Raw genomic sequence first — 12,663 nt, forward strand, 5'->3', positions numbered from 1 at the left:
AGGACAAATTTGATGAAATGAGTACGGGGTGGACAAATCTAGGTGTATATCTTAGATACACTGTGAATTTTTATCTAGGTGTGGATGATTTTTGGATCTAGGTATGTATCCAGATACACAGTGGGATTTTATGGAAATGAATGATCGAGTGTTGCTGAAGGTGGATGATTTTTGGATCTAAGTGTGTATTTCAAATATACAAAGCCTTAAAATATTTAAATATATAGGCCATAAAATATTTAAGATACATAGAGCAAAAATTATTTCAAACACATGAAGTTGATACCAAATACATGAAATTGATATTAGACACATCAAATTGAGATATACATGTATTAAAAATATTAAGATACATAGGCCTTAAAACTTGTAAGATACACATAGACTTAAAATATTCAAGATACATTTGCCTTAAAACTTTATGATACACAAAGCCTTAAAATATTCAAGATACATATATAGGACTTAAAATATCTAAAATACATAGATTTAAAATTATTTTAAATACACGGATGCGGATATATAACTTCATATATGCAATTTTATATACACAATCTCAACTATACATTCTTTAGATTCCAAAAATACGTACTTTAGATAGATCATATAATTTTTAAAACATTGGTGCATCCAAGTAATTTGGATCTAAACCTCCTACATTTATGTAAGTTTCTCTTTAATTTAATATATAATATTTTTTAAAATACTTAATGGTATTATCCAACTCAAATATTGTGATTTTAGAATTTTACTTCTAAATATCATAGAAGAATATCGATTTATCAAAATTTTTAGTTCCATTCAATTAACTGGATTGTACTCTTTTCGCTGTTGACACAGATTTTATTTTAAAATCAACTTAATTATAATTCATCTGAGATTGATACTTCAATATGATAAATTTTAAATCAATTCAATGCCAAATATATACGAATTCATTCAAACAAAAAATTCAATTCCTCATGTTGATGCAATTATTTGTTGTTTCACAGTTATATTAACCCGCGGCTACAAATCACTCTAATTGGTCTTTGCCGGAAATTCATATAATAATATTAGTGTTGATACAAAATTTCGTTAGATATATAAGGAAGAGACATAGAAACAAGTAGAAAAAGAAGAGACAATACAACTCTTATTATTTTACTAAAGAATTACTAAATGAATCAGTTAAATTACAAGATGGATAGATATTGCAAATGATGAATTAATTTATATATATATATATATATATATATATATATATGTTTATCACTTTATCTTTGTTTGTATTATCTGTTTATAGTAATAGATGAATCGAATTTCATTCAACTTTCTTCTTTCTGTTGAAATTGAGATTTTTGCATGTCCTTCTACTTTTATAAAAATAAAAACTTAGATAAGTGCTTTCTAAATATATGTAAAAAACAAAAACATATTTTGTTTAATTTGCCCTTTCATGCATGCTATTACAAGTTACTTGTATTAAATGTATTACTAGTGTTACAATTTTATATCAAATGTATTTTATTCGAAATGTAAGGAAGATATAGAGAAAGAAAAAAAAAAGAAAGAAAGAAGATACTTATATATTATTTGTATCATTGTATCAACTATATGGTACTCCATAGCAGATATCGTCATTGATACAACAATTTATAGTATCATATCATAGCTAATCTTTAGTTGTTATTTACTTGTATCAACTATATTTACTCATGTTATAAGATTAAATTAATGCTTACGCTTTCTCATACAGTTTAACATCATTCAAATAATTAAGATCTGGCTGGATTTCAGAATTTTTTGATCATGATTTACTGACTTTAGTATTATAATATCATAAAAAATCCATCTTTTTCAGTCAAATCTGATGGCAAAACCAATCACCAGACCAAGAGAGAAGAAGGGCGAGAGTGGTTAGATTTCGCTCTCTCCGATTACTTTTACTCGTTAACTATTTCAAAAATAAATTTTTACTTTTACTTTGTCAATTTTAACATATAAAAAAAATGCAAATCGTGTTTTGCCTTTAACATTAATTCTTTATTCTCAAATAATTTTTCAAGATCAAATACTAAACATCAATTTATAGAAATAGTGTGACAAAATAGTCATGTTAATTTATTATTTTGAAAAAATACTCAAAAAAATATCTGAACTTTGACTGAATTTGCAGTTGTGCATACTGAATTTAGCGGAGGTCCTATTACCCCTAGACTTCTTTTTTCGTATTTTAATGGCATATATATGCCCACTTGGACAAGTGCATGTAATTCACGCGCATTGGGCGCGTGAGAGTATTAAAAAACGTTAAAAAAATTCTTTTTTGGTCAAATAGCCCTCAATTTTCTGATTTTTAAAATTTTTATATTTTTTATTTATTTTTTCATATTCTTTCTCTTCTCTCTTCTCTCTTCTCTCTTCTTTCTTTCTTCTTTCTTTCTCTTCTCTCTTTCTTCTCTTCAATGGTGCTCCAATGGTGCTTCTTTCTTTCATCGTCAACACATTCAATTCATTTCCATCAATTTGACCCAATTTCAAATTGAAAAAGAAAAATTCATCGCAAAATTGAAAAACTATCTTTTACATTTGACCAGAAAAAAAAATCTTTCTCTTCTCTCTTCTTTCTTTCTTCTCTTCAATGCTGCTCCAATGGTGCTTCTTTCTTTCATCTTCAACACATCCAATTCATTTACATCAATTTGACCCAATTTCAAATTGAAAAATAAAAATTATTACAAAATTGAAAAACTAATCATCTTTTACGTTTGGTCGAAAGAAAAATCAAATCTTTATCAAATTGCTGCCGGCAGCTACCATTGCTGCTGGCAGCCACCATTGCAGCCGACATTTGGATATAATTAAGAAACTTTGGAAAAGTGTTCCATTCGATTTGAATAAAATTGTTGAAGAAAGTTTTTGATTTGAATTTGAAATTTAGGAAAAGATTTAGTATGATAAAAGTCAAATTTAAAGAATTAGAAATCAAGTTTTGGTGAAAAAAATAATGAAAATTGATGAAAAGAATAAGAATGGAGAAGAAAGTAAATAAAAATTAATTTAAAAAAAATACATGTAAAAATGAGATTGATGCGTGTATTACACTTGATGCGTGTATTACACTGTCAGCCGCCAAAATTGGGTATAGCATTCTGGGGGAATTAAATTCACCTTAAAAAAATCTAGGTAGGTAATAGGACCCCCCATAAAATTCAGTATGCTCAACTACAAATGTCACTAAAGTTCAGATATTTTTCTAAATATTTTTCTTATTATTTTTTTAATAAATATTTTAAGTTTAAATGTGACAAGTAAAAGTGAACAATCAGGAGATTTGTTTTTGTTATAGTGTACAAAAAATAGCTACAAAAGTAATTATCCAACTATTAATAATAAATACACACTTTACACCATATAATTTTTTTTTTTATAATCGATATTTATCATGCAAATTGTTGGGGTGAAGAAAAGGAAATATCGTACCTGCGAATCCCGAGTTTAATTCTCGGTTGGTTTCTCAAAATTTCCATACAAATTTCTCGCTATAAGTGAAACAACACATGTCTCATTTTTCTGTGTGAAAATTACTACTTTTCTCAGGTAAGATCAATTCATCATCTCGGTTCAATTTCTTTTCTTTTTTTCGTTTGATATCGGTGATGTTCGGGTTATTGTATATACTGTATTATAAAGTTGCTGTCACATGATGATGTCACACGTAGAAACAACCTCTTAAATGCAAGTACAATAATCCTGGTGATCTTTTGTTCCCGGACCCTTTACGCGCTTTAGTTCACCGGGGCTGATCTTCTTTTATGAAGCTGGGTATTTTGTACCAATTCTTGAAAATCAACAACAACAACAAACTCAGTGTATTTCCACCAAGTGGGGTCTGAGGAGGTTAAAATGTATGCAGTTCATACCGCTACTTCAGAAGAGGTAGAGAGGTTGTTTCTGATAGACCCCGGCTCAAGATAATAAATAGTCAACAAGGTCATAGTAATATATGACACGGAATGGGTGGCGTAAATGAAATAAGAAATGTGAAATAATAGCAGTAGAGCTAAACGAGCCATGAAAAAGAGCAATACAAAAATTTAAAAAAACAGGAAATAAGAAATAAGAAAAGGGAAAGGAAGAGAAAAGGAGAAAAGGGTGCCCCCTAGTAGTAGCATACACTAGTGGCTCCTACCAATGTACACAGTCGTAGGCTTACTAACCCGGCTACATCGGAGCTCCCTAACTACTAGTTACAACCCACCCATGCACTAGCCTTCTACCCTTATTCGCGACCTTTACACCTTCCTATTTAGGGTCATGTCCTCAGACAGCTGTAATAGCTTCATGTTCTATCGAATCACTTCTCTCCAGTACTTCTTCGGCCTACCTCTACCTCTCCTAACACCATCCAAAGCTAGCCTCTCACACCTACGTACTGGGGCATCCGTGCCCCTCCTCATCACATCCCAAACCATCTCAGTCTTCCTTCCCGCATCTTGTCCTCCATCGAAGCCACTCCCACCTTCTCCCGAATAATCTCATTCCTAACTCTATCTCCTCTAGTATGTCCACACATCCAACGCAACATTCTCATTTCCGCTACCTTCAATTTTTGAATATGGGAGTTCTTGACTGGCCAACACTCTGCACATACAGCATAGCCGGACGGACTGCCACTTTGTAGAACTTGCCTTTAAGCTTTAAGGGTACCTTCTTATCACACAGCACTCCCGAGGAGAGCCTCTACTTCATCCAACCTGCTCCAATACGTTTAGAGACATCCTTATCAATCTCGACATTTCCCTGAATCATAGACCCGAGATACTTAAAAATGTTCCTCTTACAAATATCCTAGGAATCCAACCTCGCCACCACTCTGTCCTCCTGCTTCGATTCACTAAACTTTCATTCCAAATACTCCGTCTTGGATCTACTCAACCTAAACTCCTTAGATTTGAGGGTTTGCCTCCAAACCTCCAATTTATCATTGACACCCCCCGCGTCTCATTAATTAGCACCACGTCAACTGCAAATAGCATACACCAAGGCACCTCATCTTGAATACTCTGCGTCAACAAGTCCATCACCAGCGCAAACAAAAATGGGCTGAGAGTCGATCCCTGATGCCGCCCTGTCTTAACCGGAAAATGATCTGAGTCTCCCACCACCGACCTCACCCGAGTCTTCCCTCTATCGTATATGTCCTTAATAACTCTGATGTACTCCGTCGGGACCCCTCTCACCTCCAAGCATCTCCAAAGCACCTCCCTCAGGACTTTGTCATAAGCCTTCTCCAGGTCGATGAACACCATGTGTAAGTCCCTCTTCCTTTCCCTATACTTCTCCACCAATCTTCTTACCAGGTGGATTGCCTCTGTCGTCGAGCGACCAGGCATAAATCCAAACTGATTCTCCGAAATGGACATGACCCTCCTTAATCTTCGTTCAATCTCCCTCTCCCAAATCTGCATAGTGTGACTCAACAACTTAATGCCCCTATAGTACCAATTCTTGAAAATGCTTACACTAATTCATGTAACATATGTTTATTTGGATTTATTATGTTTTTGTTCTTGTGGATCTTTTTTTGATGCTTTAATTTGTGATAAAGCATTGATTTTGGTTGTAAAAAAGGAAATAATTGGATGGGTTATTTGAAGGTTAATAGCAAGTAGGAGAAAATGGGTAGGCTTTTTGTGTTAACTCTTGAAGGAAGCATCTACAAATGCAAGTACTGTCAAACTCATCTAGCATTGGCTGATCACATTATTTCTAAGGTTTTCCCCTTTCTCTATTTGCATACTGCTTGATCTATTCTTTGTTTTTATGGATCATGTCTTTTGTAATTTTATATTAAGGTTGTCTTTTGTGGTCCGGCCCTTCCCTGAACTCCGCTCATAGAGGGAGCTTTATTACATGGGCTGCCCTTTTTTGTTGTCTTTTGTATCTGCAGGAGTTGAAATTTTTATGTTTCATGTAAAAATGTTTTATTTATTATCAATCTTATAAGCTAGAAGATAACCGGAGCTACCATTTGTATCCTGCTAATTTCAGTGTTAATATTAGTTCTGCCTGTTTGGAATCTGATTTAATCAAAGAGGATGCATATAACCGGCCTTTAATAATAAGGAATCGTGGCATAGCTGATTATTTTATCATTAGTGTGGATGCTGTTTCTTGGTATTTTGGAAACACTTGGTGAAAAGGAAAAAAGTTCTAGTGTTCGGAGTTAGGAAAGGCCTAGAGACACAGGAGTGCGGGCCATGTGGTGGATGACCGTACTCGAGAGTCAAGGGCAGTAATTTCTTCAGTGCTTTAGGTCTGGGGGTGGGGGTGGGGGTGGGGGGCTGTCAGATGTGTGAGGCAGTGGTATGCTTCATCTCGTAAGAGTTTCCACTCTGCAGGACTGCTTGATTACTCATTTAAAATCAGCTATATGCTGAATGTTGCTTCCTTACCTTGGTTTTTTAGATGGACTTCGCAGTGTTTTGGATTATTTGGGAGCTATCCTCTCAAGTGTGCTTCTAGACTAAGTTGAGCTATTTTCACTAGATGATGGTGGTTGCTATGAACTTGGTTTATTTCATTCTCATATATTTCTAGAGAAGTATTACGGCATTACAGCCAAACAAACGTTTGAATAACACATAAATGTACTTTGGCTGGATATCTTTGTATTTATCTTGTAGCCTATGTAATTAATTTCTTCCTGTCATGTTTTTAAGTGGATGTATGCTGTTGGAATATATTTATGCGGGCTGTTGAATAAGCAACATCTTGGTTTTGTTCCTGAATATTGCCACTTTGTTTTTCTTGTTACAAGTGGAAAATACTAACCTAAGACCAACCAGCTACTCTATCTTTAAGTTCAAGAAAAAAACTGACGATTACTGATCTTTTCATCTATCTACCATCTGAAATTGGTGTTGACTACTCCCTCCCTTTCTATAACTAAAAGTTCTGGGGACATATATAATATGTTTCCACCAATGTATTAACTGACAAACTAGCTAGGAATTCAAACTGAACCATGAGGAAGTATAGGTTTTTAGGATAATTAGAAGACAGAATAAATGCATGATAACTTAAATTACTATAAGTGGAATAAAGTGGAAGTGATGTAAGATCCATAGGATTGTTGCACCTAAATGCAGGCAGTTCAGAAATCTAGGCGGTCTTCGAAGAGAATGGCTAAAGGCAAGTTCTAATGATGGTTGTGTAGCCAACAATGTTCTATGGAAGTGAATATCCGACCTCAAACATATATTCTAAATGAGTACTGTGGAAATTTCGGATCTTAAGACAAATATAGGGTTGTACAAACTTGGACCAGATTTGAAATGATTACATCATATAGAGGATACAAGCGGCATTCATAGAAGATATAATGAGAGAAGGGCACTTGAGATAGTTTGGTCATGTTCTATGTAAACTTGCAAATACCCCGATCAACAGGTGCAATACTTATACCATAATGATTGAAGGTTCAAAAAGAAGTCAAGGTAGAACTAAAATTGCAAGCTGCCCAATTGCCTCAAAAGACTCAGAATCCCTTGGAATCAATGTAGATCCTGCAAAGACCCAAACAAAATGGAAACAAATGATCCATATGGATGATATCAACTTGTTGGGATTTAGGCCTAATTGTTATCCACCATACATGCATGAGGTTTGGTGTGAGTTTTTTTAGTTTTGTTGAATATTTGTATGTCTGTGTTGGAATATGTGTAACATTATAGAAACTATAATATAGGGAACCACTAAGGTGTCTTAAATATGTTAGTATTTGTATCAAATGAACAAAGAGGAATGGATATAAAGGATTCATATTGCCGCTCAGCTAACCTGGGATTGAGGTATAGTTGATTGAGTTATGGTGCATCCCCACGAGCATATTTATTATTATATCAATTAAACAAAAGTGAAGCCTTTAAATATATTCGGGGAAAAAAGTCTTTGATTCTATGATATATCATCCTCTGTATGGAAAATGAATTAGATTTTAACCATCACATGAATATGGGTATCTCTCCCTTTCGTCCCCTCCCTACTCTCTCCCTCTCCCAACTCACCCTCACCAAATTGGATTGTTTGCTAATAGTTGGAAACTTGGAATGGAATGTATGAAGCAACCCAACTAGATCTAAGTAAAACTGTAGGCTATTATCTTGGAAAGATAACATTCTAGAATCTTGATACGGGCAAAAGCAAGACTAGAAAGATGATTTGCGTCTTTTAGAAGTTTTTTGCCATGTAACTTGGTAGGCACTATTCTCTTAAGGAAGTGCCACCATCTCTCTATAAGAGTTGCTTGATTCGCCTGCATTGGACTATATTATGTTTATCCCAAACTGTATTTATTTGTGTTGAAAATGAAAAAAGTCTCACATTGGTGGTTAATGAGATGAATGGTCTCTTTATAAGGCTTGAGCAATCCTCCTCCCGTTGAGCTAACTTTTGGGGTGAGTTAGGCTAAGACCTAATCTTACATGGTATCAGAGTCAGGCCCATCCCAATCTTTGTTCACAGATGTTGGATCCCCATAATTTATTTTCCACGCTCCAGTTAACGGGGTTTGGGCGTGCAGGGGAGTGTTAAAAGTCTCACATCGGAAAAAGGATGGGTAATTGATCTCCTTATATGGACTTGGATAATCCTCCCCTCATGAGCTAGCTTTTGGAGTTGAATTTGTCCTAGGTGCCAAATCTTTACAATTTGCATTCTTATATGGGTCTCCCATCAACTACTAATGATGTATTCATCTCCACTTTGGCGCTTTAATAAACAGTACTTAGAGAATTATGACAATTGTTTCAAATTATAGAATCTGGAGATATAATGAATTTGGGAATTGGCATTTGTGCTCACAAAGTTCAAAACCATGAAGTGATAGGAATCTTGAGTATTCGTGATTCATGAATCTGTTACTACTATAAAGGGGGATTAGTTACGAAAGATGATCCTACTAGTGGTTTGATTGGTCTCAGACTCTCAATTTATATGGACCTATGATTTGCTTACCTTATCATTGTAGGTCTTTTATTTGTTAAATCTATAGCCTTTAAATGTGCATGCAATTTGCAAATGATTCTTTTCTATTTAAATTGAAGATGAGATTCAATTATATCAAACAATGGAAAGATCAGTTAATTTCCTTTTTGTGCCAAAACAAATATTTAGAGAGATGAAACCTATGCAAAAAGAGTTGGAAAGTGTAAGTGAAGCCCACGTTCTGAGGTCAAGTTTGCAGCGCTCATAGTTGACTTCAGATACAAGTGCGACTTATCTATGATTTTCTTTGGAGTTCTGGACATGCCATTCTGATTGGTCAAAATTGTGATTGTTGATTTAGAAGGATTGTGGAATGTGTTGGCCTTGGCACGATCCACAATGAAATGGATATCACCACTATTGATCTTTGAGGTTGGTGTTTACATGGCTTATTTCTCTCATAATCTTGGACTCTGGAGTAGAGGTCAGTGTAGGTTGCAACAGCTACAGATTTACTTTTTTTAAAATGATGTAAAGTAGAGATGACCACGGATTTTTGGGTTGACATCTGTGTTTTTTCCGAATAACCATGACTGACTGCACTGGCACTCTAATACTTCACATTGCAAGAAGTCCACTATGGGTCTTGATGTTGAATTTTTTGTGGCACTAGTTGCCATTATTTCACATACTATTGCCGCATGATCATTTACCCATCCTGTATCAATAGAAGAAAATTTTGGTTTGAATTGATGTTGGATGTTTTCTGTAGTATGTCCAAGTCATTCTAATACTCAAATATCCCAATATTTTAACAATGAGACTTTCTTATACTAGCCATGGCAGACAAAGTCATGCAAACATCACCGTTTGATATTGTTAGGCAAGATGTAAGAAGCAAATAGAAGTAACTGAGTGTCTGAACATACTTTTTATACTGAGTTACTGACAAGCTGAGGTACCTGATGGATGAAATATTCCTGTTCATATATATTATTTTATGTGGGTAATTGTTTGATTTTTTTGTCATCATGAAGGTTAAGTATATTGGCTCCATTTTTCTAGACGAAGTTTGGCTAACTTTTCATTTGTTGCTATCAATTTTATATAAGGGCACCCAGCAGTTCTGGTCCTTAAGCCTAACCTTTTCTTCCATTTCAATCTATTGCTATCTTATTCCAACCCCTGTTAGTATTGAACTCGCCAAGTTATTTGGAATATAAATAAATATGACTCACGGGTTATTTCAAATATGAATGAAGTTAAGTTACTTCTAATGGCTATTCCCTTGAAGAGAGCTTTGCTGACGCTATTAGTACTTCTTACCGGTATTATTCCTAGTCTTCTGGATTATGTTATCTTCATGCTACTAACTGCAGACTGACTGGCAAACACCGTTCCACTTGCATGATTATGAAATTTATGCTTCACATGTATGTATTCTAATGACCTTTAAGTTTTTTACAGTCATTTCACTGCAGTCATGGGAAGGCTTACCTCTTTGATAAGGTGTAAGTGTTCTTTGACTTGTGAAGCTCAAAATTACCTGCCATCTTATATGGAGTGCTTTCATCTTTATTAGTGCTTGAAAACTTGAAGCTATCAGTGACTAAATCAGGCAGCGAATGCTTATATTAGTTCATGCATCTCCGCAGTCAGTATTAACTTTATTTTTTGTCTGGTAGTCTTTTCAATTGCTTGAAATACAAGCAACATAATTTAGTAGAGGTCACAGTGGTCTTTGTATTTTCTGGTAATAAATAGCTTAACCTGTTATGTTATGTATCACAGGAAAATAAGACTCATATTTCTCAGATGCTGTATTAGGGATAGGCACAGTAGACACCTCCATAACATTCAATGCTTCATGCTTTTGCACTTGCAACAGTGTGTTTTATATCCTCTTTTGTGCATTGCAGAGTGAATGTCACAGTTGGAGCAAAAGAAGACCGGATGATGATGACCGGAATGCATACTGTTGTTGACACATTCTGTGTGGGGTGTGGGTCAATTGTGGGCTGGAAATATGTGAGCTTTCTCTTCACCAAAGATCTGATTATTAGCTCTTCACAATAGACCTTTGTGGTCTGGTGCTTCCTCAGACCCCACACATAACGGGGGCTCAGTGCACCAGGCTGCCCCTTTTTTTATTCTTTATCTGATCTCTAGTTACCCTGATATTCTTATTGACAACTCTCAACTAATTCCCAGGAAGCCGCACATGACAAGACCCAAAAGTACAAGGAAGGGAAATTCATTCTTGAGAGGTATCTAGTGTGCTTTTGCGCTTTAAATGTTGCATCTTGATATTCCAAGAGTCTAATTTTATTTTCTTTTTCTTCGTCTTACTTCATAGGTTTAAGGTCGCGGGTCCAGATGGAAGCCTCTATACAGTAAGCCTCGATGATCAACTTGGAAGTGATGCAGATGAACCTTGACTAGATAATAGCCATCTTGAATTTTGCCCTCGTTGACTTTGCTTTGACAGAAGTGAAATATTCTGCAGTAGGTTGGTTTAAGCAATCAGATAGTTTCAGTATTTTGGCTGAAGGTTTTGTTTGATCTTGATCACATTGCCAACCACATTTAGGTACAGAAATAGAAGGTACTTATCGGTATTAAACATCTTGCAGTAAGTAATTCTTTTCAAAAGAATTCCAGTGCTCAATTGCTGGAGGCGTTATGCCAAGTACATTGAGTAACCTCGTTGTTTCAACTCTCTAGGATAAGATGAAGTTCAGGCTTCCCCAATTAACATTTTGTTTGCCAGGATTTTATTTTATTTTATTTTTTAAAAAAGGAGGAAGCCTCTGTATGGACGGTTAATGCTAAACTTCACCAGTAAACATTCTATGGGTACTGACATTGTGTTAACAAGATGAGTAAAGGTAAGTGAAGCAAAATGAGAGAAATAATGATGGACAAAAAGTGGAGAGTTCTTACTCAGTGATGCGTTCTAGAGCTTGATTGTTTACAGTGGTGTGGGTAGAAGCATCCAATACAAGATTAGGACTAAATAGGTTGAGAGATGTGATTCACAACATAGAGATGTATTAGAAATGCAAGGTAAGGCTGCGTACAATAAATCTTTGTGGTCGGGTCCTTTCTCGAATCCTGCGCATAGCGGGAGTTTTAGTGCATCGGGCTGCCTTTGTTAGTAGTATTAGAGAGTGATTCACACATATTTCTAATAGGGCCCTCCATTCCTTTTTATGCTCTCTTTTCTTTTTTAGAGTTAAAAAATACAAACTTTGACCAACATTTTAAGATGTACTTTTTAATCAAACTGGAAAAAAAAAATTTACAATTTATAGTACTTTTTATATAATTTTTTAATATCTAAATTTTAATTTTAAAAATTTAAATTAATTTAATCTAATTTAGCTTTAAAAGTTAATCAAAGTGACTGATGATAAAAGGAGGGAACATATAAAAAGGAATGGTTAGGAATGGAGGGAGTATTGAAGAAGGTTGATCCCTCATTATGATAGGTCGACATGCCCCAAGCTCATTAGTCATGTTCTTATTGGTGATTAGAGTTAGCAAATATGGAATCAGGACATTTTTAAAATAAAATTATTAATTATCAAAAAAATGCATGTGTAATGCACATTATACGCACAAGATGCCTAAGGCTCCTTGGACACGACTCATAAGCAGTACTAGTGGCGAACCTAAGTGGATTTTCGT

At 34.8% G+C, this 12,663-nt stretch overlaps 1 protein-coding gene across 1 annotated transcript; it reads left to right on the plus strand.

Annotated features, from left to right (window-relative positions):
- Positions 1 to 3,301: 3,301 nt before the first annotated feature.
- LOC107846005 (protein yippee-like) lies at positions 3,302 to 11,728 on the plus strand. Its single transcript, XM_016690531.2, has 6 exons — positions 3,302 to 3,582; positions 5,643 to 5,759; positions 10,441 to 10,484; positions 10,893 to 11,001; positions 11,185 to 11,240; positions 11,330 to 11,728. The coding sequence occupies exons 2-6, from the start codon at positions 5,664 to 5,666 to the stop codon at positions 11,409 to 11,411; spliced, it is 387 nt and encodes a 128-aa protein (XP_016546017.2). The 5' UTR covers positions 3,302 to 3,582; positions 5,643 to 5,663; the 3' UTR covers positions 11,412 to 11,728.
- The last annotated feature ends 935 nt before the right edge of the window (positions 11,729 to 12,663 follow it).

The sequence above is a fragment of the Capsicum annuum genome, chromosome 10 (assembly GCF_002878395.1).
Source record: "Capsicum annuum cultivar UCD-10X-F1 chromosome 10, UCD10Xv1.1, whole genome shotgun sequence".
In the NCBI taxonomy this organism is placed as follows: domain Eukaryota; kingdom Viridiplantae; phylum Streptophyta; class Magnoliopsida; order Solanales; family Solanaceae; genus Capsicum; species Capsicum annuum.